The 27531-nt window shown below is 56.4% G+C and overlaps 3 protein-coding genes and 1 long non-coding RNA gene across 8 annotated transcripts; 3 read left to right on the plus strand and 1 right to left on the minus strand.

Annotated features, from left to right (window-relative positions):
- Positions 1–67: 67 nt before the first annotated feature.
- SHC1 (SHC adaptor protein 1) lies at positions 68–10544 on the minus strand. 5 transcript variants are annotated; one of them, XM_084866802.1, is made up of 13 exons: positions 10376–10544; positions 6600–6767; positions 5992–6062; positions 5422–5485; positions 5142–5261; positions 4826–4879; positions 4593–4644; positions 4332–4458; positions 3159–3357; positions 3002–3071; positions 2796–2930; positions 2412–2650; positions 68–1633 (listed from the first exon to the last, which is right to left on the minus strand). In XM_084866802.1, exons 2-13 carry the CDS (start codon positions 6762–6764, stop codon positions 1505–1507), a joined length of 1425 nt encoding a protein of 474 aa, XP_084722928.1. In that variant the 5' UTR covers positions 6765–6767; positions 10376–10544; the 3' UTR covers positions 68–1504. The 5 variants fall into 5 exon arrangements, with proteins under 5 accessions (XP_084722928.1, XP_084722930.1, XP_084722929.1 ...); XM_084866804.1 differs by having other exon boundaries at positions 2796–2927; positions 10376–10537; XM_084866803.1 differs by lacking the exon at positions 10376–10544 and adding an exon at positions 9836–10132.
- On the plus strand, positions 7441–8254 carry LOC311613257. The gene is made up of 2 exons (XR_014793418.1): positions 7441–7565; positions 7612–8254. It is a non-coding gene; the product is annotated as an uncharacterized lncRNA (long non-coding RNA).
- A 231-nt stretch (positions 10545–10775) lies between the features above and the next one.
- Positions 10776–13927, plus strand: CKS1B (CDC28 protein kinase regulatory subunit 1B). The gene is made up of 3 exons (XM_084866939.1): positions 10776–10931; positions 12626–12753; positions 13414–13927. Exons 1-3 carry the CDS (start codon positions 10873–10875, stop codon positions 13461–13463), a joined length of 237 nt encoding a protein of 78 aa, XP_084723065.1. The 5' UTR covers positions 10776–10872; the 3' UTR covers positions 13464–13927.
- Positions 13928–16003: 2076 nt separating this feature from the next.
- Positions 16004–22976, plus strand: FLAD1 (flavin adenine dinucleotide synthetase 1). Its single transcript, XM_084866872.1, has 8 exons — positions 16004–16081; positions 16534–16758; positions 18721–19465; positions 20157–20304; positions 20726–20824; positions 20918–21107; positions 22560–22633; positions 22734–22976. The coding sequence occupies exons 2-8, from the start codon at positions 16678–16680 to the stop codon at positions 22867–22869; spliced, it is 1473 nt and encodes a 490-aa protein (XP_084722998.1). The 5' UTR covers positions 16004–16081; positions 16534–16677; the 3' UTR covers positions 22870–22976.
- The last annotated feature ends 4555 nt before the right edge of the window (positions 22977–27531 follow it).

A 27531-nucleotide genomic window follows, 5' to 3' on the forward strand; every position in this document is an offset into this window, starting at 1 on the left:
CGCCCCAACTCCCCGACACGGAGGGCCCCCGGCACACTGCAGGTAGCGACAGTGACTGAGGCCAAGGTAGAAGAAATACGGACTTTAATGAAGATTCTTTCCCTTTGGTATCAGTGAGGCCGGTGAAAACATCTAACCACAAAAAGGAGGCGAGGGTTAGGGACGGGGCTGGGAGGCTTCTAAGGCGTCGTGGGCTTCCCAGACTCCCCGAGAGTCGCCCGAGGTCTTCAATATCTGCAGGTTTTAGGTCCACCCCCACCCCGTGAACCAGGCTCATTCCGCTGCACTTCCCCGCAGCCTCCCGGTAAGAGGCCCAAGTGTTTCTTATTCCAGCTCACAACTGACTTCCGACCTGGGTCTCCTTGAAAAGACAATGCTGCCCACCCCAAGTGTGCCGCAGGCTGGGGTGAGGAAAATGCCAACAGTGATGTATACATGTAATCGATTACCATCCTTTTGTGCTCAAGAATAAGCCATAGAAAACAAAGTAGGAAAGGAAATCTACAGCCTAAAATATGTGCATAAAAAATAAATGCAGATCCAAATCTACAGATGGTATTTGGGGATTGTCTACTGCTTCTGAGTCTCAATGCCCATTCCTGCATCCACAAGATCTACCTCAGAGAGCTGTCAGTTCAGGGGAGCCCAAATTCGGTCATCCCCCCACCGCCCTGGCACAGGGAGGCAGCGTGGAGGGCGCGGAAGGGCTACGCTTTGGCTGTAGAATATAACATGCATGCAACATGGAAGGGGTGGGGGGAACAATATGTATATACAAACCCCTGGGACAAAGGCCCCGGCCAGGAGGCACTGAGCAAAGGAGGGGTCCATCTCCCCCCCCAGGGCCAGGAGGGGAGCTCTGAGGCAATCGGTGAAGGTGGCATATGCCCAGGAGAGGTACAGCTGCCACTCCTGCTTCTGTCCTCCCAGCCTAAACTGGAGGGATGCTGAGCAAGGAGAGGGCAGGGCCCCAGAAGCCAGGGGATCAGCACCCCGATCCTTGGCCTCAGGGGCCCAAGAACTCTTTGCATAAAGTATCTTCAGAACTAGGAGATAGTCAAAGGCACAAAGTTTACACACTGGGCAGGGAGCGCTGCTGAGAGGGGCTGGAGCGCCCTGAGCCCAGGGGGAGACCGGAGATGTGATTTGTTCCTCGTTTCCCGGGAGGGTGGCTGCCTGTGGTCACAGGGCGTTTTCCCTTACAAGGCACGCTGCCCAGGCCTTGAGCACCCACCTTCCTGAGGAAGGGGACATCAGGTTGGCACAGGAAAGGCCCTGGGGAGGGGCCGCTCTAGGTCAATACTTTGGTGAGGTTTGGGGAGAAGGATTCTGCCCCAGGCTCCTGACTCACACCCTCTCCCTGAGCTGGATGCTAGCCCCAGTGTCCACGCTACGCCCAGCTCCTACACAAGGCCAAGCTCACAGGACGCCCCAGAGGGAGGTCCTGAAGTCGGGGAATAGCGGACAGGTGGGAGGGAGCTTTCTGGAAAGCACCTGGGACGGATCACAATTTCCGCTCCACCGGCTGCTGCAGACACAGTTCGCTGCCCGCGGAGATGATGGGCAGGTGATTGTCCATGTGGTAGCTGATGAGGTGGCTGACGCTCTCGAAGCGGTGGTCCTTCGTCCGGACCTGGGGGGTGGGAAGGAAGAGGGTCCCTTCGGGTGAGGGGTCAAATGAAGGACTCAGCCCCCACGCCTGAGAAGCTAACGTATTCAAGAAGGTGAGGAGAAAGAGATGGCAGGGGTGGGAGGGCTGTCCCTCCTGATCTTTGAGGCTTTTCTAGAAAAGGAGCTAGAGAAGGTCACGAATGGGAAGGCCGTGAACTGGGGAACGCCGGGAGGACATCAGAAACTGGGAGGGATATCCACTGCTCCCCTGACCGGGAGGAAGGCGGCAAGTCTCGGGGAGAATACACAGGACAAGAAGGATGAGGAACGGAAGCCGAGAATACTGCAGAAGAGAGACCAACGTTATGAGGGACGGGGGGAGCACAGAAAAGAGACAGGACACTGGTCCGAGCCTCAAGTCGAGGGGGAAGGAGCCCCTGGCTCCACTGGGAAGAGGAGACTTGGAGTGTCTAGCCCAGTGGTCTAGCCTGTAACCACCTGACACGGAGCACCACCTCTCCAGGATGGTCACCTCATTTGACTAAAAAGGGGGGCTCCGGTGAGATAAGCACCTTCTAACTCTCCTGGGCATCACTGGCAGATGTGAGGACTGGCCAGCACTGAAGGGAACACAGCTCATGTGAGAAGGGAAAGAACCCTAAGCCGCCGGATGGGGGGTGCCAGGCACCGTGAGAGCGGGGAGGACCAGACAGAGGCGCCCAGCTGGGAAAAAATAAGAAATAACAAGCGAAGGAACAGGGCCGCACAGGAGGGCACTGCCACCCATCCCCGCCACTCACCACGCCCTCAGGGTCCACCAGCAGCAGGTGCTTGGGCTGCCCGCTCTGCAGGCCGGTGAGCACGTACTGGCCAGGCGTGGTCGTGCTTTCCCGCACCAGGAAGTCCCCGTTGAGCTGCAGCAGGGCCTCGGCCTCCCTCCTGTTCAGCTTCCCGTGGAACCAGGGCTCCCCTCGCAGCTGCTCAGCCATGGCCACTGACTGGGGGGGTGGAGGCGCCCGGAGGGCATCTTCAAAAGGCTCTGGGGGTGCAGACAGAGGGCTAGGAGAGGCGGCCGGCACGACACACGTCCAGGGCCAGAACCTTCCGGGCGGGGAGGCCAGGAAGGAAAGAGCAGAAGAGGAACCACGTAGAAAGACGGGGATACGGGATGGAGAAGCACTCACTCATGTCAAAGAGGTCTCGGGGTGCGCTGCCATTGACAGCAAGATTGGGGGGCCCCGCCCCACCCCCTGCCTGCCGGGCCTTGTCCAGGTTCTGGATGTTGACGTAGGAGGGGTCGTCGAAGAGCTCTCTGCCTGCTGGGGAAAGGGAGGTGCTCAGTGACCCCAGCCCTGCCTCCTGCGCCCCTGGCTCTCAGCCCCCTCCATACCTGGGCAGGGTGGCAGAGGTGGCATCAGCTTGTGGACTTCTGGGTCTCCCCCAGCAGGCTGCCCCACAGGCTGAAGGAACAAAAATACGGTGAAACCGGAGGCCCCAACGAGCCACTCCTATCCCAGGCCCAGTCCACCTCTCTCAAAGCAACTTACCAGCGTAGCTCCCAGGTGGCTGGGGTTCTGGGCACTGGGCAGAGTGGGTCGAGCAGGCCCCTGGGGGGCTCCTTCCCGAAGCCTCATGTCCACCACCCCCCCAAGAGGGGGCTCCTTCCCCGGGAAGTCATTGTAGTATTGATGATCAGGTGGCTCTTCCTCCTCCTCATCCCAAGCTGAGCCATCAAAGCCAGCCATCCTGAGAGGAAGAGCAGGAGGAAGTGGGGAAGGGGGTGGGAGGGTGGAGGGAGGGGAAAGAAACAATGGCCATGTATTAGGACTTCCTTTGGGGTTAGCCCTAGGCTGAGTGTTTTATATGATCATTTCATCCTCACTGCACCTCTATAAAGTAGGATTTCCTTTCCCAGTTTTTATAAAACATATTCTTTTATTGACTTCAGAGAGGGAGGGGGAGAGAGAAACATCAATGATGGGAGAGGATCATTGATTGGCTGCTTCCTGCACGCCCCACACCGGGGATAGAGCCCACAACCTAGCACGTGACTTGGTTCACAGGTTGACGCTCAACCACTGAGCCACGCCTCGTTTGTAGATGAGGAAGATGAGGGTCCGAGGTGAAAAGATTTGCTCGGGGTCTGCCCATGAAAGGTGGTTCACCTGAGATTTAAATTCAGATTTGACTTTAAAGTTCATGCCCTTGATCATTACACTGTCTCCTAAGCGCGAGGAGGCACTCCAGAGTATTTTAATCTCTGCCAAATACCTACGGGCCAGAGGAAAGGCGAGGACCTCAGGAAAGAGCCATCCTCCCTGCCTCCAACCATCAGAGGCTTCGAGGGGAAGGAAAACGAAGAACTAAGGATGGGGAAACGGGCAAGAAGGAGGGACAGGCCAGACACGAGGCCGCGGGCGATGCAGAGCCCCTCCAGCCAGGACGGGCTACAGCGCGGAGGCCTGGGCTATACTGCCCCCGGGGAACGAGGGGAGGGCGGCCCGGCAGCCGGCAGGGCCTCCGAAGGCTTTGCTGAGAGCCACAGGAAGCTGAAGAATAGCAGGAAGTGGGAAGCGGGGGCACACAGGTTATTTCCTTCCCTGAACCACTCTGAGCTCAAGTGTGGGAATAGCAGTCCTTCTTTCCCAATCCTGGTCTGGGGCCCAGAAGCTGCCTGCCCCTCCCGCTCCTCCCTCTCCTCCCCCTCCTCCCCCGCTCACCTGTCGTGGGGGGTGACCAGCTTGGGCGGGTTCCTGAGGTATTGTTTGAATCGTAACTCGAAGGCCTGGCCAATGGTGCTGATGACGTCCTGAGCAAGCCCCTCGGGACACTCCAGGATGTGGCAGGCTGGGGGCACAGCGGAGACTGCCGGTGAGCTCTGAGGCAGGCGGGGAGCCCCCCTCCTCCTCAGCACAAGCCCTGGCCCCGCTCACCTGCCTCAGGAGGGCCGGTCCCACCCAGCGCGCCCCGCCAAGCCTCACCTCTCTGGTTCACCGGGTCTTTGGCAACGTAGGCGACATACTCGGCTGTGTCCTGGATGGGCAGAGTGTCGGGAGAGGCCCGTTAGCTCAACCTGACAGCCCGCCTCACTCCTGCCCCTAAATGCCAGTCCTTTTCCGTATCGCCTCCATTTAGCATGCCCCGTTCCCCTGGCCGGTACCTTCCCAATCCCTGTCCCTTCCTCTCCTCCCCCCCACTTTGCTCCCCAACTCACCGGGTCCCCGCCGGACGCAAATGAGATAGATTGCATGTGATGGTTGGCGATGATCTGAGGATTAGGGCAGGGGATGGAGAAGGAAGGGAATGAGGTGTCAGCCTCGGGACTCACCCGAGTGCCCCCCCATCCCTGGCCCAGAACCTCGGAGACTCATTCTCATCCTTTTACCTTCTTACCCTGTGTCCTCCTAACCACCTCCTTCCCTGCTGTCCCACTGCTCCCAAGCCTTCTCTCCTCCTTCCTCACCTCACAGCCAGGTCCCCGCCTGGCCCTCCCATCAGTGTCGGTGGCCCCTCTGCCCAGCCCCACCAACCTCTTTGCAGTCTGCCGCCATGAGGTTGAGGCTGCTGGTGGAGACGGTGAGAGTGATTGGCATTCCAGCGAATTTCAGGTTGCTCCTCCCCAGGATGGAACTGAGCGGGCGGCTACAGGGCTGAGGAAGGACCCAAGGGTCTCAGAAGAGAGGGGTTCCCAATTCCCCAGAAACCCCCACACTCCTGCCTTTGGGCTTCCTCCCCACAGGTCCCATCCGTGCCCTTGCCCCGCCCCTCCACCACTCCCAGGGCATCCCTAACTCCACCGACCCCGGGTACCTTTCTCCTTCTTGAAGCCCCCTTGGCACCTGGCACAGCCTCGCACACCAGACTGATGGCCTCCCTGGGGGAAGAGGGCACTCAGAGCCAGCCTCACCGGGCTGGGGAGGGGGAGGGGAAGGCCAGGCCAGACTCCAGGGGCACTCCAGGCTCTTTGTCGTGGTGGATTGAATTAAGGGCCTTTAATATTTGATGACACTGCGAGGCCGCTTCCTGGCTGATTGGGTTAGGGCCTCCATAGACTGGCCCCACCCCCTTCCAGCTACCAAATGTCCCATTCCCTTCCCAAAGACAGCACCAATCTTCTATCTGCCCCCACCTTCCACTCAAGCTCCGGCTGCCAGCTGCCTCTGCCACCTCCTCCCGCAGCTCCAAGGCTGGATGAGTAAGAAGGATCCAGGCCAGCGCTGCCTCTTTTCATTCAGACTTATCGACTCATTCCCCCGACTTCCTCTCCATCCCCTTCGCCACCCACAGAGAAGCCATCACGAACCCCATCCGCAAGGGACCGCTCCCCAACCTCCCCTCACCAGCCCCAGGAGTCCCACGGTCCGCCCCCTCCCCGCTAACCTGGTGACCTGAGTCCGGGTGTTGAAGTCCAGGGCACGCATGGACTGCAGGACCTCCACACAGCCCATGTACTGAGGAGAGAACGGAGGGTTAGCCGCCAGCCCCGCCCCCACCCCCCTTCCCAAGGGGTTCTAGGATGCTTCTCTCCATGGTCCCTAAGGGAGGTAGAGAAGAGTGAGTTCTGCCACAGCCCACACCATGCAAGACCACAGGGAGTGAGCAGAGAAGGGACGGGCAAGCTGGGAGGACCTCGTACAGCGGGAAGAGAACTGGGAGTGACAGGCATTGGGTGGGATGAAGTGACATCTCTAGAAAGGGGGAGGAGACAGAGGGAACAATCAGGAGTCACTCATTCCAACACTCACTTGGGGCCTCCCCTGGGCTGGGCATTGTGCTGGGCATGGCAGGTGGGGGGGGGGGGAGTCACGAGAAGGAAGGGGGACGGAGGCCCAGCTGGAAGGGGCTGCAGAACCAGAGAAGGAGCGAGGCAGGTTTAGGGAAAAGGACGCCGAGACCACGGGGGTTGCCGGGGAAGAGCAGGAAGAGAGATGCCAGCGAGGCCAGAGCGGGCGGAGGGCGGAGAGGCCGGGAGGGGGGCGGTCACTCACCCGAACCAGGTAGGGAACCCCGGGTCCCATGACTTTGTCGTTGGGGTGCAGCCAGCCCCGCGTGGGCTTATTGACAAAGCTCCCGTGGCGGGTCCACTCCTCGCCCCCCAGCTGGCCCCCTTCCACCCGAGTCCTGCGCCCGCCGCCTCCACTCAGCTTGTTCATGTCCTGGAGGAGGGGCAGGGGGCCCGAGTCCGGCACGGCCGCCCCCGCGACCCCCTCCCCGCCCTCGGCCGCCCGGCCGGGCTCCCCCTTCGGCCCCGGGCGCCCGCCGGCCGGGTTGGCCAGCTTCAGGTTGCTCATCCGGGGGAAGAAGGAGCACAGGGTGGTGGGGCTGTCCTCCCCGGACAGAGGCGGCAGGATGGGCCCCAGGGAGGAGGCTGACGGCGAAGGCAGCTCCTCGGGCGGGCTGGACCCGGAGGCCCCCTCCTCCAGTGATGACAGGGACTCGTTCCGGAGCGGGTTGTACTTGGGCTTGGGGGGCAGGAGATCCATGGCTGGAGTGAGAGGGAGGCTGCAGCCCAGCCCGGCCCCCCTGCCAGTCCGGGCAAGGGGGCCAGGCAGGGGGCATCCCCAGGCCCTTGGCCTGACGGGCCCTTTATGGCCCAGGGAGCGCCAGGGTCCTGGGAAGGAAGAGGGGCAGTGGCTCCGCTTCCTCCGGCTCCCCCAGGTCAGACACACACAGCTCCAAGCCCCGTCCCCGCCCGGCGGAGCCTCTTCTCTGGCTCGGAGCAGAGCAGGCTGCACCTAGAGCTGCCCGGCTCCTCCCCAAGGGCGGGGAGCTGAGGGGAGAGGCCAATCCCGGAGACAGTGCTGACTCACAGGCTCCGAGGGGCTGAGCCCCCACCACTGCCCCAATCCCGAGCTGAGCTGAGCGGAGGCAGAGCGATCCCTGCCCACCCCCACCCCATACAAACAACCAGCATCTGGGGAAGAGAAAAGTGGGGGGTGGGAGGGAAGGGTAAAGTGGGGGTGGGAGGGAAAAGGAAAGGGGGTGGGAGGGAAGGGTGAGAGGAAAGGAGGGAAGAGGAGGAGGTGTGGCTCAGTCCACACCGGACAAGGGCAGGCAGAGGGAGCAGGAAGCTGAGGGAGGGCAGGGGGGAATGAGGGAGGAAACAGAGGCAGCTGGGGTGGAAAAGGGATGAGATCCCAGAGCTCAGCATTTCCCTTCCTGTTAGATTGAACACAAACCCCCACCCCACCCCCATCCCACAGCAGGGTGGGGGCCCCAGGGAGCCGGGCCATTAGCGCCCTCTGCCACCACAGCTGTGGACAGAGCTGAGGAAACGGGAAAGGAGCCCTCACTGTGTGGGTTGGAGCATCGCCCAGAACACCAAAGGGCTGCAGGTTTGATTCCCAGTCAGGGCACACACCCAGGCCAGGCACATCAGGAGACAACCCATCCATGTTTCTCTCGCTCCCTCCCTTCTTCTCTAAAATCAATAAACAGTGGATGAAATGGGAAAGGAGCCCGGCTGGGGAGCTCCGTTGGTTAGAGCATCGTCCCAAAACACCAAGGTTTTGGTCGGGGCACATATGAGAAGCAACCAATGAATGCATCAATAGTGGAACAAAAAAAATACAACACGATATTTTTCTCTCTCTCTTTCCACCCCCTCCTCCCCTCCTTTTCTCTCTCTAAATCAATAAATTTTTTTTAAAAGAAAAAAAGAAATGGGGAAAGGAAGAAAGTGGTCCCAGAGGATAAAGAGGCCAAGAGGAAGGGCACAGCAGGGGAGGGGAGGGGAGAGGAGCTGGAGCCGAGGGCAGGCCGGTGGCATCTACCATGCAGGGACCGTAGCCCACAGGCAAGCACTGTTCTGCCCCCTTTCCCACAGGCCAAGTAAGCAAAGCCAGCTGTCAAGGGTAGAAGGGGGGAGGGGGCAGGGCACTGACTCCAAGGTCAGCTCCCCTGCCTTTTGCAGGGATGACTGGTGAGGGCCCATGTGTCCACCAGGGGACATAGTTCCTCTCATACCAAGGCCAAAGTCTGGCTGGAGGAGGTGGGAGTGTGAAATCTGTGCTGAGTACGGGAGAGGAGAGAGGCCGAGGCTGGACACAGGGAAACCATCCCAAACCCACTCTCTCCACCCACAGCTTCCTGCCTCAGCTCTGCTGGAGGGGGCCGCAGAGGAAGTTGGAAAGGGAACAAAAAGGAAGTAGGAACATCCACATACCCCCTAAACTCACCTCGGAATTACCTATCTTTAAATTACTTCAGAAGATAAAAAAATATGCAGATAACCACGTGGTGTGCTAAGCTCTTTCCCCGCCCTCCGTCCTCATCAGAGGAGAGCTGTCATGTCATCCTCCGCTCCTGAGGAGTTCTCTCCGTCCACTTCCTGAGGCTCAGCGCTCAGGCACAGAGAGCGTGAGGAAGGGGTTCTGCCAAAACCTCACACAGGCAAACACGCGCCAGGATGTCTTCATCTCGAGAGTGGGCCTTCTGTAGGAGCCTGCAGCACCCACAGGCAGCAAACGCCCAACAGGTGTGAGCATTTGGGGAAAAAGTAAGGGGACCTGGGGCTCATAGAAAGAAGGGAGATTGTCCACTGGTGATGGGGTGTGGGGAGAGGCTGCATGCGCCTTCTCACACCAGCGGGGAGGAGGAGGAGGAGGCAAGAGCGGGAAGTAGCAGGAAATGTGGAAAGCCTCAGGAATGTTTCCCGAAAGGAAGGCTGGGCGAGCGGGACCAGAAGGAATGCCCAGACAAGAACTCTGGTTAGGGGGGGAGGGGAAGAGCCAGAGAAGTGGTGGGAGGCTGAGCAGAACCCTTTAAAAAAAAAAAAAAATCAAACAGCAAAAAGGTCACTGCCCCCTACACCCACCCAAGACACCGTTTTCTGATGGTAGAAAACTTCACAGTCAGCCAAATGCCCCCTACCCAACTCCCCTGGTCCAGGTAGGAGACATAACCGCTGGCTCTGGGCTGGGCGGGTCCTGGGGAGGGAAACTCAGGGAGTGGGGCCAGAAATCTACGAGCAAGTCTCTCTCTCTCACCCTCGTGCCAAACCCCAAGTCCAGCCCCCTTCGGGGAGCCAGCCTCGGAAGGGGGTAAAGGAAAGGAAAAGGGCTGTCTCTGATCTCACTCCTCAGACCCACAGATGGAAACTTGGACTCTCCCCCTGGGGGAGCATGCAGGAAAACTGAGCCCAAACCCCAAAGAGGAAAAGATCAGGGAAATACGAGCAGAGGGGAGTTTCTGGGGTGGAAGACAAAGCTGCTGAGGTGAAGACCTGGGTTCCACAAGGATGAATCTCCCACGACCCGTGTTTTGGAGACTTCTAGGAGGCCAGGCTTCGGGACAATACGACGTGGATTAAGGAAGGGGCGGGACATCGGCAAGGGCCGAGCCTCTAGAAAGGCGTGGTTTCGCGGATTGGAACAGTGTAGCGCTCTGAGCAGGGTTTTGCCCTTTCGGGAGATGGGACTTTTTGGTAGGCAGCAGTCAGCTAGCAGAGAATCGTCGCGCTGAGGCGGAGTTTCGGGGAATTGGAAAGGACCAACGTGCCGTTCCGTGTAGTAGGGCTCGAAAGCATGTCTAGAGGGTGGGACTTCCAGGGAAGCGGGGCGACAGGGTGGGGTCAGGGACAATAAGTGGAAAACAAGTCAGGGTTCAGGGATACAAAGCCCCCCGAGGCTGGAAGGTGGGACTTCCGGGGAGGGGGTCCTAGGGGGCGTGGCTTATGAATGAAGACCGGAAGTAGGGTCCCGGGAGAGGGGTTCCGGGGTGGAGGAGTGGGTCACCTAAGAGGGAAAAAATCGTCCCAACTCACCAGGGCCTCATGGAGTCTCCGCACCGCACCGCGGGGTGATTTGGTCCTGGATCACGCCAGTGCCTCCTTAGGTCGCTGCTCCAACTTTCTCCCCGGGAAGGCCTCCCTGGAGAAACTTTATTGCACTCACTTCCGGCCTCGCTAACCCCTGACCCTCTACCCCACCGTCCCTCCTTCACCCGTCCCACTTTCCTGGGTCAGCCAATGGCACTGCGGGAACGCGCACAGAAGCGGTTCTAGCCAATGAGAGGCCTATTTTTTTACCTAAGCTCGCCCTTGAGAAACGTAACGAGCGCGCTCCAATAGGGACTCGACGAGAAGCAAATATAAGCCAATAGGAGGCTTGGAGACGGAGTTGTCCCGCCTTAAATCGGAGGGGCCAATAGGAAGCGCAGGCGGCGTGTTTGAAAGTGAGGCCAAAGTGGGTGGGAACGCGTGCTGCTGGGAGTTGTTTGGAGGTTGGCGGCGCGGGGCTGACGATCTCAGGCGGAGCGATCATGTCGCACAAACAGATTTACTATTCGGACAAATACGACGACGAGGAGTTCGAGTACCGGTTAGTGCCGGCGTGGGGGCCATAACGAGGGGGGAGTTAGTAACGAGGACTACGGAAAAGACGGAATGGGCGCGTGCGCAGCAGATTAACGGGACGGGGTGGCGGGTGGTTGAGAGCGTAACGCGCATGCGCGGAGGTAGGCGACGGGTGTAAAAGTAACTACGGAATTCGGTGCAAGCCCTCTTGGGGGGCGGGGGGAAGGGGAGGTGGGCGTGGTTTAGAGCGTTCGCCTGCAGCCCACCTTCGCCCCTTGGGGTTCCAGAGCCATTCTAAACTTCACTGAGCACGTTGGACTTGCCTTCTTAAGAACAGCTAGTATCGCGGCAACGCCATAACATACGGAACCTACTGGGGAAAAGTGGTAAAGGCGGAGCTCCAATTTTCCTCGGGTCTTCAATACAGAGCGAGTGTCCCCCATTAATTCCTGAAAAGGGGGGCGTGGTGGTTCGGCTTATATTAAGGAGGTGGGGCTTCGAGGGCCTGGAATGGAATAAAACTGGCCAGAAACATGGAGAAAAAGACCTAACATGGACTCAATCGATACCCTTCAACTATTTGAAAGGGGTTCGTGTAGGAAACAATAATGGGGTGTTTATAGGTTCTACTAAAGCTCAAGGGTAAAAGCATGGTGTCTGCTTTCAACAAGCCTAAAATAATCCGTGGAGATACTGACGGACTTCAGAGAGAAGCTGATAATTGGTGTGATATAGATACAGATTGTGATGGCAGCACTTACGACTTGCCAAGGATGGTGAAGAAGGGAATTTCTACAGAGTCTACGCTGGATACATCCCAAACTCACAGTTCTAGAGTAGAAAATCGGAAGGGTTCTACAAATGTCGGCCCTCCACTAATTCTATTCAGTGTGATGATTAAAACAACTTCCTGGTTTGTACCTCGTCTTCTCAATCGAAGACCATGAAATGGAAACTTGTGTTTCTTCTCCAGTCTGGCACAGGGCTCTGGACCCTCTGGCTGGAGAGCTCCGCCTGTGCTGACAGATACATTAATGGTCTTTCTGCCAGGTCCGGGGAAAAGACCCCAGGCCAATTAACTTCCTTTTCCTCAGCTGTTTTCTTCCACATCTGAACTGAGCTGACTAAAATTATGAGTTTGTAGCACATGGCAGGGCCAGGGAGGGGGAGGCACTGGTTTCACCCTTGAAGATGTAAGCTTGCAGTGCATTTAGGTTTAAGAAAAGCTTTTGTGTTTTGGTGGGGGGGTTTTGGCTTGGGGTTTTGTTTTTTTGCCTAATTAGTTATTGAACCCAGTCTTCGTGCCGGGGCTTGTTCGGCAGTTAGCTATTTTCAGACATTCAGACAAGAACAGATTCTTTAGGGGAAAAATCTGTTACTAGTACATTTTCATTTAGCATGATAAAGTGTGCCTGGGTTAGCACAATTCTAGTTAGAGTAATAATTTCTTGGCCATGAAGAGACTCATCCTTGGTTAGGAAAGCAGGAAGGTTCCCGAAAGTCTCATGGCACATCCCTTCAGAGTTAAGAAAGTGAAGAATAGATTTTAAAGGCCAAGTTGGCCTTTATTTCTAGCTGCCTGTATCCCACAATAAGATGAACTCCCTGCCATCAGAAACTGGTTTTTTTCTTTTGTCTCTTGCTTTGTATGTAGGCACTTGCCTAACAGACTGTACCCAGTACTGACAAATTCCCTGCCTTCCCATGTTTCTGTTACAGGCATGTCATGTTGCCCAAGGACATAGCCAAGCTCGTCCCTAAAACCCATTTGATGTCTGAATCTGAATGGAGGAATCTTGGTGTTCAGCAGAGTCAGGGATGGGTCCATTATATGATCCATGAACCAGGTTAGTGCCATGGCTGAAAGAACCATGTAGGGCTGTTTCACTGAGGAAATGACAGGTCACATAACCCAAAGAAATAAGGGGGAGGTGGGGGTGGTGCCCCGGTTTCTTACCCCACCCGTCATCTAGAAAAATTGGAGTGGCCAAAAATAGAGTGACGTATATAGGAAGTACAGAGACAAGCCGTTCCTGAAAAACCTTTAGTATCTAATTCACTCAGAGGGTATTCTCTCTCTTTTTTTTTTTTTTATTAAATTATTATCTTTGTACATATACCATTGGAGGGTACTCTCTTTTTAAGGCCACATATACTCTGGGAGAGATTATGGTCCCTACCTCATTATCCATCAGAAAGAATTCTTGGATGTGTTCCAAATAAGCCACAGAAAATATATTTCCTGATAAGACACCAGACACCGAGCTGTCAAGCAAAACTGATAAAGGACACCCTGGGCTTCACAAACAGCAGAATAACTGATATTAACAATTGTATACTTGGCTGGCAGGCCAGGCTGATGGGTCTGCTTCTAAAGTCATATGCTTAAGTCTCAATTTAGTTATCAGGGTCCGAGTGGGTGATAGCTGGGAAATGGGAGTGGGGTACCCTGTAGAGGGTGCATAGACAGTGTTAGCTTGTCTCTTAGATTTCACTCGCTCTTTCAGAACCTCACATCTTGCTGTTCCGGAGGCCGCTGCCCAAGAAGCCAAAGTAATGAAGCTGGGAGCCACTTTCCAGCCTCTAGCTCTACTCAGCTGTCCTCACTTGCTAACAGCTTTCTGATAACATTGTTGCCTTCTTGTTTCTCACTTTGCTATTTAAAGGATGTTTAAAATACACTGTTTGAAATGTGCTGGTGACTGCTTTGCGACTTAAGCAGAGCCAGCCGCAGCACGGCCAGCCAGAGGAGTGCTCAGGGCTGCAGCCCCAGCTGAGTGTGACCCCTGAAACCATGATGAGTTCTGCACCCAGCAGGACACACGTGGCAGATGGAGGAAGCATCTAAGAATGAGACCACGGCTGTAACAGGGATTGTGTAAATTTGCTGTTTTGTTTTTTTCCTGCCAGGTGTACGTATGGGGATTTATGTTTCAATGTATTGGAAACTTTCCATTTTATTCAAGAACTCTTATTTCGTGTTAAAAACCTTGATTAAAGAGGAATTTTTTTTATAATCTAGTTCTCTGCTTGTCAAGGTTTTTTCCCCCCTCTCAGGCTGAGCATCACATTCAATATATGGTTCTAATTATATGCCCTTCAGTTAGATAATGAAGCTCAGCTTTGCTGATAATGAGGTTTATTTCAACAGGTAACTGGTTTTTAATCTAATCTTAAAAGTAGACATGCTGTCAAACATGGACTGAAATATATTTTGATTTAACTACTGGCCAAAGGTAGAGGTTGTATAGGGATAACATCATCTCATCTAGACAAGGGAACTGTTTCCCACAGACAGGGACGCCGCCTTGAATATGGTCCCAGTGTGTGAAGGGCACACGGGGAGGGGGCGGCCGTCAGCCGGAGGCTGGTAGTGGCTCCGTTCCTGCCTAGCCTAGCTCCGGCACCCGTATGGCCTCTTCACTGCACACTGGTTGGGGGTTTTCAGTAATTCTCACTATGGCTGAGCATTGGAATCCCCTGGGTAGCTTTAAAAGGACTGATTTGTAAATCGTTCCTAAAGGTGTTGACTTAATTGGCCTGGAGTGTGGCCTGGATGTGGGGATTTCAAGCATTCCTATGCAGGTAGTTACAGCACTAACTTTGAGAAAACAGGCAACTAACTGTAAGGAAAACATTTCACTAAATCATACTTTTAAAAATAACAGTACTAAGTAAGGGAGATAATTACCACCTTTTCCCTGTCTTCCATCTGTTTGTTCCAAGAGCAGTAGTACCAGTGTAGTCCCTGGACCCGAAGCATCAACATCATCTGGAAACTCATTAGAAATTTGCATTCTTGGGCTCCACCCTAGACTTCACTGAATCATAAACAACGGCAACATTTAAACAAGATTTCCAGGTGATTGTGGTGCCTGCTTAGCTTGAGAAGCCACTGATGAATGATTGGACCAGAGCTGATGTTTGAATGGGTTGTGTTGTTTTTTTTGGGGGGTTACCTCCAAAATATGACCTTTATTAATCATCAAGATAATAAAGCACATGGCTTATGTCGTTAGGCAAGTAGGGCTTGGGGGGGGGGCACTTTATTTTTTGAGAGTTTTCTTGAGAAAAAATGGTCTAGAAGCTTGCTTCTACCATCCACTTTATTTGTGTGGCATCCCCTCACCTTTCTGAGCCTGTTGCCCATCTGTAAAACAGACATCATATCTGTCTTAAAGGGTTTTTAGGAATCATATGAGGCCAGCCAGGTGTGGTTCAGCAGGCTTCCAAATGATGAATGGATTCTAAACATTATACAAAAAAAGTCCACAGACCAGTAGCATCCTCATGACCGAGAACCCCACCCAAGATCATTCAGATGAATAGCAAGAACATTAGGATTTGATGAACACTGTTAGACCATAGGCAGTTGAATGCGAGTAAGGAGACTTAGTACAGCGTGGACACATGGCACTCCCTAGTCGCTGCCATCACTGTACTTGCAAGAGCAATAACAGGTGATGCTTAAACCAAGCACCATCTGGAGCAAGCTCTGTCTTGTCAATGAGGCTTAAATAATTAGCTTCATTGTTTATATCAGAGACAAATGAAAGTTCTACACACTAAAACGTCCGCTCCACATTCTAAGATCTTCCTACCTCACAGGCAATGCTAACCATTGTTCTTGTTGTCCCTCCGGCTGCTATAATATAACATCCCTTCAAACATCGGTAGCAGCTCTGACCTTTAGCCAATAACAGGGTTATGGCTAATGAAAACAGCTGTGCACACGAGAATCTGAATACAAAACAAAGGTCAAGACTCCCTTTATTTCTAACAGCAGAAAGCACCTCAAAATCCTTAGAGCCTCTCCAACCACAACTCCTTTCGCACCCCAGCCCTCCCGCCCTGCCCCTCAGTCCCGCCCTGCCCCTCAGTCCCGCCCTCCTCATCCCCGCCACCACCCCCTGGGCTCGGCCTCCACGTTTCCGGGCAAAGGGTGACCACGTGGTTGTCGCTAATAACAACCCAGCACTGCTCCCGCCCGCTGGCTAAGGCTCGCGAGTGACAGTCGACTTCACCAATGAACACGTGACGATAGTCTGAGCGACCGCCTAAAGGACCAATTAAAACGAGCTAAGTGTGGCTCCGAGGTGGGACTGTGAGTACGGAAGCTGTCCTGGGACAAGAGGAGAGGAGAGAGGGAAAGACCAGCTGAAGGGGCTGGAGCAGGTGAGAACCTGAGAGAATTCAGCTGTCAGAAGAGCGGTGGGAAGAGGTGGGGTTCGGGCTAGAAAGGGTGCGGAAGCCTGGAGAAGAAGACGGCTGAGTTGTGGTTCGGGTGGAGGAAGGGAAGAATTTAAAGAGCCCAAGTCCCAGGAGCAGACATTTAAAGGGACAGGCGCCCCAAAGAGAAGAGACATTTAAAGGTGTAGGTGTCCAAGATAGAGCAGACCCGAGGAACCGAGCTCGGCAGACACAAGATCTTTAAAGTGGTAGCTGGAGCAGGACATTTTAAGACTAGACTCTAGAGCCAAGCTTAGAAAACATTTAAAAGAGGCATGGGCTGGATTTTGAGAACATGTTTAAGAAAGAGGCAGGAATAAAGGAGTCCGTTGCCAAGGGCCTGGTGAGGAAGACCATGCCCTCCTGCTCTCCCCCATTTTCCTTTCTGGCTCCTCCAGGTTGCCTCGACCCCGGACCCCCTGTTCCCAGCCTATGGCCCCCCGTGCTCTTTAGATCTGGCGGTACTCCCGTGCTTGCGCCCCCTGTTTGGGGGTCTGGGTGGCTACTGGAGGGCCTTGCAGAGGGGCAGAGGAGGCAGGACCATGGCATCTAGGGCCCCTGCACCTCCCCCAGGGCGCAGCGTGACGGCGGGCATCATCATTGTTGGAGATGAGATCCTCAAGGTGTGTCTGGGACAGCAGAGGGTGGGGAGGGCGGGGCGTCGTCCTGTCCTTAAGAGTCCGCTCCACGTTGTGTTGAAGGAGGGTGAACCAGGGTGGGGTCCCCTTGCTGCCCTAGGATTCTGGAGTGAGTCCAGAGTGGTGGAGGAAAAGTGACTCTTGTTCTTTCAATGAATTATTCCGTTGAAAAGCTTACAACAAAGTTTCCACAGTTTGCCTAGCAGTATGGAATGGGGATGCGGAGCTTTACAGAAATGACAAGGAGTCTGCATGGAAAGGAGGTAGAGGTGCAGGCATTTTTTAAAAGTTAAATCCAACCTAATCGAGGAATGAGCCAAGGCACACAGTAGAGTGGGTGGGATAGAAGGAAAGTACGGGAAGAGAGAAATCCCTTCTGAATAATCAGGGAAGTCGTGGTAGGCATCAGGTTTGTAATAGTAATAGTGATCCCTATATTTTTTGAATGCTTACTGGGACCTGGCAGTAAGCTTATTACATCATATATGTGATTTTACTAATCCTCACAACAACCCCATGACATTGGTACTTTTATAGAAGTCATCTTTTAACATATTTTTATTGATTTCAGAGAGGAAGGAACAGGGAGAGAGAGATAGAAACATCAATGATTTCAGTATCCACTGAGCCAAACTGACTTGGGCCCTTGATATATTGATATCAAAAAGGAAGGGAGAGAGAAATAGAAACATCAATGATGAGGGAGAATCACCGACCAGCTGCCTCCTGCAAGCCCCCTACTGGGGAGTGAGCCCACAACCCGGGCATGTGCCCTTGACCGGAATCAAACCCAGGACCCCTGAGTCCACAGGCCAACGCTCTATATCCCACTGAGCCAAACCGGTCAGGGCTAGAAGTCTTAATTAATACATTATGAGACTAAGGCTCAGAGAGGTTGAGAAACTCACCCAAAGTAACACAGCTAGGAAGTGCTAAATGGACTTGATTTTCACTCCAGAGCAACCACTTAACCACTAACCTCTGTGGCACAACAGTGGAGATGGGGCTGGGCAAGAAGAGTGCATACATACCATAGACAGCCTCAAATATTCCGCAGAAGAATTTGAACTTTATTCTGAGTGTGGTTGGAAACAACAAACGGCTTTTGAGTCCAAGAGTGATGCAATCGCAGAAGCACATTAGGAAGGCTATGCAGGAGGCACAGGCAGAGCACTGTGGCTGGAGCCGGGAGCCTGGCCAGGAGGCTGTTGCAACTATTCAGGTGAAAGGTGCCAAAGACCTGCTCAGTGGCAGTTGGGACAGAGAGGAGAGAGCAGATGGGGACATAGTTCAGGAGTGGAGTTGACAGCATAAAGGGCCTGACTGGCTGCGGACAGTGTCTGGGGATGCTGTTAACAGCCAGGGTGAGGGGGAAGGTGCCCAATGGGCATTTGACGCCAGGGGACTGAGACCATCTGGGTGGGTGAGGGAGTAGAGCAGTTGTCACATGGCATTGATCGTGGAGTTCATAAACATAGATGAGGTCAAGGTCACAGTGCGGAGGAGGAGGCCCACGATATAGCACAGCATCCCTGACTCCGTTCACGTGGATCTTCTCGCTCTGGGGCTCAGTCCAGAATTCTTTTCTTTTAAAAAAAATATATTTCTTTATTGATTTCAGAGCGGGATAGAGAGAAAGAAACATCAACGATGAGAGAGAATCATTGATCAGCTGCCTCCTGCATGCCTCCTATTGGGGATCGAGCCCACAACCCAGGCATGTGCCCTTGGCCGGAATCGAACCTGGGACCCTTCAGTCCGCAGGCCGATGCTCTCTCCACTGAGCCAAACCAGCTAGGGCTCAGTCCAGAATCCTTGGCAGCCTGAGGTGGTATCCCCCAGAGAGCGGAGCGCCCCACCATCAGGCAGATGCAGCTTTCATCCCTGCCCCCTCTGCCCTTGGTCCCACAGCACTGACGCTCCTCTTCCCCGTCTCCAACCTCCCAGGGACACACCCAGGACACCAACACCTACTTCCTGTGCCGGACACTGCGCTCCCTGGGGGTCCAGGTGTGCCGCGTCTCTGTGGTCCCCGATGAGGTGGCCACCATCGCGGCCGAGATCACCTCTTTCTCCAGCCGCTTCACCCACGTCCTCACGGCGGGGGGCATCGGTCCCACGCACGACGACGTGACCTTTGAGGCGGCAGCCCAGGCCTTTGGGGAGGAGCTCAAGCCACACCCCGAGCTGCAGGCCGCCATCAGAGCCTTCGGAAAGCAGGGCTGGGAGAAGCTGTCGCTGGTGCCCGCCTCCGCCCGCCTGCATTACGGCACGGACCCGCACACAGGCCGCCCCTTAAGGTACCCGCTGGTCTCCGTCCGCAACGTCTACCTCTTCCCGGGCATCCCGGAGCTGCTGCGGCGGGTGCTGGAGGGCCTGAAGGGACTGTTCCAGAACACGGCCGTTCGGTTCCACCTGCGGGAGCTGTACGTGGCCGCCGACGAGGCCTCTATCGCCCCCATCCTGGCCGAGGCCCAGGCCCACTTTGGACGCCGGCTTGGCCTGGGTTCCTACCCTGACTGGGGCAGCAACTACTACCAGGTGAAGGTGACCCTGGATTCGCAGGAAGAAGAGCCCCTGGAGGAATGCCTGGCCTACCTGGCCGCACGTCTGCCTCCGGGGTCACTGGTCCCCTACGTGCCCAACGCCATGGAGCTGGCCAGTGAGGCTGTTTACAAGCTCGCCAAGTCAGGTAGGGGCCCGGGGTGGGCTGGGGGCGGGCAGAGGTACCAAACCACGGGTGCCACCCTAGGTCTCAGGAAAGCAGGGCCTTTGGAGGCTCCCAAAAACCCAGGAGAAAGTAGAAGATGACGACGATTCTCTCATTCTTCCAATAAATATTGAGTGCGTACCCGCTTTCACCAGCACTGTGCTCAGTGCTGGGGAGACAGCGCAATAGGACAGACGGACATCCACTCCACGGACAAGCAGTTTAGCAGGAAAGGTGAACTTTAAGCAGATAATTATGTGTGAGATGTCCGTGTGAGTAGGACTGCACAGCAAGGAGGTCAGCCTCGATCCGGGTCAGAGAAGGCTTCTCTGGGCAAGTGGTGTGGAAGCTGCATGGTACGGAGCGTTTGGCCAGACCAGGAGCGGGGCCGAGCACACAGCATGAGAGAGGTCCAGAGGGAGCAGCAGGAGGTTTAGGAGAGAGGGAAGAAACCAGGATCCCGGAGGGGGAGACGCTGAGCGGCGATGTGGCTGGATGGCAGGCGGGGAGCACTCTGCCGGCCTCGTGGGCAGCATGAAGGAATCTGGACTTTATCCTAGAAACACTGGGAACATATGGGTTTTAAGCAAGGGCATCATGGCTGCAACTACCCTTTGACGGCCATATGTGTCACATGGGGTGGATAATGGCCTCCTCCCTACCTGTCCGGCAGGCTCTTCTCTAGGGAAGAAGGTGGAGAGTGCCCTGCAGACCATTGAGACCGCCCTGGATCGGTACCAGCTCAGCCAGCTCTGCGTGGGCTTCAACGGGGGCAAGGACTGCACGGCCCTCCTGCACCTCGTCCATGCAGCTGTGCAGAGGTGAGCCTGTCCCCTGGGGGCGAGGCCCCAAGATCCCAGGACACCTGGTGTGCCCCGTTCTCCAGTTCCCCATCCTGAGAAGCAGAAGGGAAAAGCGGTGTCAGGATGGGTGTTGGTCATAGTGACCTCTCCGTTCCATTCCACCCTTTTTATTGAGTATCTGCCACCTGCGGGGCCCTGCATGTGGAAGGGCCTGGGCCTGCTGAGGAGGTGAGGTTACCCACCTGAGACAGGGGTGTGTGCCCCAGGTCGGAGAGGTGAGAGATCAGGGTGGGCTTCCTGGAGGAAGCAGGTTCTGATGGATGGGAAAGACAAGGGAAGGGTGTGCCTCCCAGGAGCCGAGGAGAACAGTGCCCGCTCTCGGGAGAGCGCCCCCCTGCCTGTGCCGGCCAGCCTGTGGTTTTCTCCCCCTTTCCCCCAGGAAATGCCCTGACACTCAGGAACCCCTCCAGATCCTCTATATCCGCACCGTCTCCCCTTTCCCTGAGCTGGAGCAGTTTCTGCAGGACACCATCAAGAGGTAGGAGGGGCCTGAGGGTTGGGCTGGAAGAGGGGTTTGGAGAAGCCCGTGTGTGACACCCCCGCCCCCCCCCCCGCCCTCTTCCTTCCTCAGGTACCATCTGCGGGTGCTGGAGGCTGAGGGCGAGATGAAGAAGGCCCTGAGCCAGCTGCGGGCACAGCACCCCCAGCTGGAGGCCGCCCTGATGGGCACCCGCCGCACAGACCCCGCCTCCTGCAGCCTCCGTCCCTTCAGCCCCACCGACCCAGGCTGGCCCCCGTTCATGCGCATCAACCCGCTGCTGGTAATGCCCTCAGTCTGTGCCCCCTGTCAGGCATTCACCCGGCTTCCGGAGGTAGGGATGTGGGAGCCGGGGGCTCGGAGGAAGGGGCCCCGTCATCCAAGGAAGACTGTGCCATTTGTTCATTCAGCCTTCTGACCAATTTTTTTTTTAAGTGTGATTTTGGTATTCAGTATTTTTTTTAATATATTTCATTAATTTTTTACAGAGAGGAAGGGACAGAGATAGAGAGCTAGAAACATCAATGAGAGAGAAACACCGATCAGCTGCCTCTTGCACACCCCCTACCGGGGATGTGCCCGCAACCAAGGTACATGCCCTTGACCGGAATTGAACCCGGGATCTTTCAGTCCACAGACCGATGCTCTACCACTGAGCCAAATCGGTTTCGGCCTTTTGACCAATTTTTATTGAGCCCTCATCCAGCGGCAGGCATTGTGCTTTTTTTTTTTTTTTTTTTTTTTTTTTTTTTTTAATATATTGATACTTTATTGATTTTTTAAAAAATATATATTTTATTGATTTTTACAGAGAGGAAGAGAGAGAGATAGAGAGCTAGAAATGTCGATGAGAGAAACATCAACCAGCTGCCTCTTGCACACCCCCTACCGGGGATGTGCCCACAATCAATGTACATGCCCTTGACTGGAATCGAACCCGGGACTTTTCAGTCCGCAGACCGATGCTCTACCACTGAGCCAAACCGGTTTTGGCTACTTTATTGATTTTTTAAAGAGAGGAAGGGAGAGGGATAAAGAGTTAGAAACACTGATGAGAGAGAAACATCGGATCAGCTGCCTCCTGCACACCCCCTACTGGGGATGTGCCCACAACCAAAGTTGGTGCCCTTGATCAGAATCAAACCTGGGACCCTTCAGTCTGCAGGCCGACGACACTCTATTCACTGAGCCATTGTGTTTTTTGCTACGGACAGAACAGTGACTTAGACCTGTGCTGTCCAATATGGTAACCGTTAGCCATCTGCTTATATTCAAAGCATGGAAGCCAGATGACTGAATTGGACATCTTAAAAGGGTGAATTTTGGTGGCGCGTGACTTATATCTCAGTTTTAAGAACTAAACACAATTCAGAAGTAGTTCTTCATTTACACTGGCCACAGAGGAAGTGCCCATCACATTAGACAGCGCAGCAAGAGAACATTCATCGCTGCAGAAAGTTCTGCTGGTCAGCTGGCTTCCACAGACACAGCCCTTCCTGTCCTCTGGAGCTGCCCTGCCAGGGGAGGGTGGGCTGGGAGTGGAGAGGGACAGGATGCAGGCTTCTCTCTCTCTCGTTGCGTGGCTCACGCAGAGCAAAATGAACCAGCCAATCAGATAACAGGCCCTGGGAGGCCAAGGGAGCAGAGGAACCCCGGCTGGGCCCCCTCCCGGGCAGCAGAGGGCAGAGCTGGAGAGGGCAGTATTAGTGACTCTTGTCCCACTCTGCCCTCCCAGGACTGGACCTACAGAGACATCTGGGACTTCCTGCGGCAGCTGTTTGTCCCATACTGTATCCTGTATGACCGAGGGTAAGGGCGTGGGGAGGGCGTGGTGTGGAGGAACGTGGAGGTGCTGAGATAGGGGGAGCGCCTGCCTCACACACCGCGCCCTCTGTTCCCCCGGCTCCAGCTACACGTCCCTGGGGAGCCGGGAGAACACGGTGCAGAACCCAGCCCTGAAGTACCTGGGCCCCGGAGGCCAGCCCACCTACCGGCCAGCCTACCTCCTCGAGAATGAAGACGAAGAACGGAACTCCCGCATGTGACCGCCACGCCTGCCCGCTGCCTGCCCGCTCCAGAGGAGACAGGAGGCTGCCCTGCCCGGGGTGTGACCGCTCAATAAACAGCCTCTCCTCTCTGTGCCTGTGTCTTCCTGCTCCCGCGGGGATGGGGGGAGCAGAGTGGGCCAGGCCCCCGAGCCTGGAAAGGCGCTCCCGTTGGTGATTCTGACTGAATGCCAACCACCAGGGGGCAGAGGCAGGGAGGTGTGCCAACCACTGGGGGTACCAGCAACCAGGCAGGGCACCCAAGGTTTCTAGGCCCGGGCTGGAGGGAGGGAAGCGGGGCTGGCCTGGCTGTGGAGGATGAAAGATGGAGTGGCCAGCTCCTCCTCCTCCTCCCGGCCCCTCCCCTCCTCCATGGCTGCGCAGAGGGGCTGACTCAGCCCATTCTCAGGCCCAGAACCTTCCCTGTGTCAGACCCTGGGGCCTTTGTCCCTGCAGTCATGAGGCCCGGGGGCGGGGGGAGGGGGGGCGGTGTTGATAAAAGGTGCCAGGGGCAGCTCCCACGCCCTTCCTCAGAGCTGCTGCCCACATGCAGGCCCGGACACGGCCCCTCGCCCAGGCGCCACCGTTCTCCCTCCCAGGGGCCCCGCCAGACGCTGGGCGCCGGGTGCCAGTTGTGCAGACGGGCACCAGGTGGGAGGGCCTGCAGCGCACCCTGAGGGCGGCGGCCCACGTCCCCCTGTGCTGCTGGTGCGTCAAGCAGCTGCTGGATTAATGGCAGCGGGAAACGCCTCTTCAGGTGAGCAAGGCAGGACGGACAGACAGGAGGCCTGGCTGCCGCTGCTGCTGCTGCTGCGGCAGAGACCCTCTCTCAGCTTTCCGTTCTCTTTAGTGCCAAGCTCAACCCCCATCGAGACTCCCAGGGCCAGCTGCATTTGACCGAGGATGGGCCACCCACAGGGAGTGAAGTGTGGATCCAGCCCTGGGTCAATGCCATCTGTGTCAGACCTGCCTCGTCGCTGGGCCTCCGTTTCCTGCCCCCACCCCCGGTGGGCCCCTGGTGCGAGGGGCCTTGGCCTGCTGGCTAATGAGACTGCAGCTGGACCTGGCACTTCTCCAAGCCTGGCACAGGGAGCCCACCAGCCCAGATGGTTGATCTTACCATATCCTCTTAGTGCCAGGAATGGGCTGCCCCCTAACATCTCGGTTTGGGAACCACTGCGCTGTATGTATAATAAATAGGCCTTGGGCCTAAAGGTTCCGCGGGTCAGAAAAAGCACTACAAGGGACTTGGAGCCAGGGGGCTGAGCAGGGAGGGAAGGAGGCTGTCCTGGATGGAGCTGAGGCGGAAGCCAGGTTTCCTGACTCACAGGGTCTGAGCGGTAGGGTGGAAAGGCCCAGCTCCTCCCAGCCTGTGGGGAGGGAGGGGTCCGGCTGGGGCGGGGTCTTAGGGTGGGAACTCCAATAGGAGACCCGGTCTGGCCAGCTCCTGCCTCTGTGGGTCTTGGAGAAAGCCCTGGGCTGATGCTGGTCCCCAGCTCATGGAGGAAGTGAATGGGCTTCCCCTCCCCTGGCAGCCACCACCAATCGCTTTCCCAGAATCCCTCCCAGCGGTAGGTACCCATGAACTACTTCCGATGTCTTGCTCTCGCTCATTCATGCGTTTGGACATGTCCATTCACAGTCCCCTACACCCTCAGAGCCAGCTAGAGGACAAAGCGCTCCTGGGGTCTCTACCCTCATTCCCTGGCCCCTCTGGGGGCCCGGTTATTGCCCCCCTCGTTCTCTCCTGGGGAACTGGCCTGGCGATGATGTATGGCACCCTCCCCCAACTCCCAGGCACCAGCCTTCTTCTCCCAGGCACCAGTTCACTCCTTTTCCCCTGGGTTTACTTTTTTATTTATTTTTATTTTTTTAAGTTTTTTTTTTTTAATATTTTATTGATTTTTCACAGAGAGGAAGGGAGAGAGATAGAGAGCCTGAAACGTCAATGAGAGAGAAACATTGACCAGCCGCCTCCTACACACACCCCCACCGGAGATGTGCCCACAACCAATGTACATGCATTTGACCGGAATCGAACCTGGGACCTTTCAGTCTGCAGACCGACGCTCTATCCACTGAGCCAAACCGGTTTCGGCTATTTTTATTTTTGTAAAGGTACTGTATGCCTAGAGTAAAGGAAATAGTAAAAGGTAAAACTCCCTCCTACACTGACCCTCCAGCCCTCGGCTCTCCTCCCTGGAGGTAACCATGGTTACCAGTTTCTTGGAGAGCAGTATAGAGACAGTCTATGCATATATTGCATATTCATTCACTTGGCAAATATTGAGTACCTACCGGTACTCTATACCATTCTCCTTCGTGGCAGCATAGTACTTCGACTCAAGATTATTTCTTATCGCTGGCAGCTCATCCCCCCTCTGTAGGCACCCACAGATCTTCCTCTTCTGAACTGGTGCTGGGGCTGATGGTCTAGTGGCCTGGGGGGCAGGGCCAGGCACGCAAAAGTGGGGAGGGGACTGCTCCCCAGATTCTGCACCCACTCCATGCTTTCCAGCTTCCTCTCACACCTAAGCTCCCCTGGCCCACGGGGTCCCCAGCTTCCATGTGGTCACCCAGTCCACACAGGCCTGCGCCTCCCACTCCTCCAGCGGGAAAAGGAGACGCCGCAGCCCCTTCCCGCAATGCTCTCCAATCAGTGAGCTCAGGCTCTGAGTGTCCACACTGCTCTCGCGAGCTCCCTAGAGGGTTGGCGGGGCGAGGGGGAGGGAATGAAACAGAGGGCCAACATAGGATAGGTAAGATCTCCCTACCCCTCTGTGCCCTGGGACCCTCCAGTGGCCACAGGACGCTGGCCTGAGGAGGAGAAGGGCATGACACCAGAATTCCCAGCTGATTTCGTGGGATATAAGGCCGTCGGTGGTGCAGGAAAGACAGGTGGAGGAGAGAGGCCACCGCAAAGTGGTCTGAGGAGCCACACTCCATAAACTGGATTATTTTTTTTTTAATATATTTTATTGATTTTTTTACAGAGAGGGAGAAGGACAGAGAGCAAGAAACATGGGTGAGAGAGCAACATCGATCAGCTGCCTCCTGCACACCCCCCACCGGGGATGTGCCCGCAATCAAGGCACATGCCCCTGACCGGAATCAAACCCTGGACCCTTCAGTCCGCACGCCGACGCTCTATCCACCGAGCCAAACCGATTTCGGCTTTACACTAGATTATGATAGTAATGACCTTGGGAGGCTCTATGTCATTATCTGAGTGGTGGTGGTCTCACCAGCTCCAGAGCGCAGACAACCCCTCCCCCAAAGGCAAAGGCTCTTATTTGCATCACGTTTGCATATGAGATATTTCCCCTTCCAGAGGCAGAAGCCGCAGCCCCTTTCTCTGTTACTCCCAACTGAGGCTCTGCGGCCTCCAGGCTGTCCGGACGGACGTCCCCAAACCTATCCTTCCGGCCATTCTCTGGGCGCCCTGACCTCCAGCCCGCAGGACCCTCCCATACTCCGCCCGCACCCTTACCTATCCCAGCTCCCAGGCAGCGCCCCCCATTCTTCGCTGGGTCCCGGGGACTCGGGGACCTGCGCCGCCTGGTGGCTGGCTGGGGGGAGGCTGAGAGCAGAGGGAAGGCTTCTGATTCGCCTACCCGGGGACGTGGAGTTTTGGAAAAAGTTCCCCCCGAACTTCCTGGAGCTAAATTTATCTCCCCGGGCCCTGGGGGGCGCAGAGATCCCCGCGACGATTAGCGTGGCGAGGCAGCCCGCTGCTCCCGCCCGCCGGCGCGCACCGGGCGCCGGGTTATAAATAGCGCCGCCCGCAGGGGTGGGGGAGCCGGCGGGAGGGGGGCAACCCTCGCCGCCGCGGCCCCTTCAGGTGGGTTGGGCGGTCGCGGTGGGGCGCCGGGGGGCGGCGAGCTGGGGGCGCTGCGGTCTGCGCGCCCCCGGCGGTTTCCTGGGCGGCGGGTTTTTCGAGGGAAGCGGGGGCCGCGGGGGGAAGCGGTGGGCGCCGGGCGCAGGCTGACGCTGCGGAGACTCACAGCGCGGCCCCCCACATTCCAGAACGCGCCCCCAAGACCCACTCACTCAAGACCCCCCCGCCCCCCCCCCCTAGACAGAACCTGGCCCTCCCCTGGCTCCTCCGGGCTCTGAGCATCGCGTTCCTCTGCCGATGCCCTTGGAGCACGTGGCCCGACAGCCCGCACCCCGCTTCGCAGCCGCCGGCGGCCCCGGTAGCAGGCCTCCCCAGGAGGGCTCACTCCCTGCGGGGCCGTCCTCCTTCTCTGCGGCCCAGCCCTGCATTCTCCGGGTGCTGGCCCACCTCCTGCTGCTTTCCCCCCAAAATCAGTCCCCCTAGCTGGTCGCCTGCAGATCTAAGTTAGAACGTGCGATCGGGGACGCTCCCCTATCCCCAGGAGGCCCAGCACCTGCCCTCCAGCTCCCAGTTCCAGTCAGGGCCCGGGGGCCGGGCGGGGGTGGCGGAGGCCCCAGGGGCCCAGCCCGCTCTCCGGGGATGGGGGTGGGGGTGGGGGAGGAAGGGGCAGGGCCCGGCCCCGGCGGCGTTTCCCGGCCGCTGCCGTCTTCTTCATGGCTCGGTGCGTGGAGGGCCCGGAGTTGGGGAGTAGGTGGGAATTTCAAGACGGGATTTCCCCCCACCCCCACCCCACCCCCCAACTTCTGGGCCAGGAAGGGAGATGG

This window comes from Pipistrellus hanaki (genome assembly GCF_964339955.1).
Source record: "Pipistrellus hanaki genome assembly, chromosome: 18".
In the NCBI taxonomy this organism is placed as follows: Eukaryota; Metazoa; Chordata; class Mammalia; order Chiroptera; family Vespertilionidae; genus Pipistrellus; species Pipistrellus hanaki.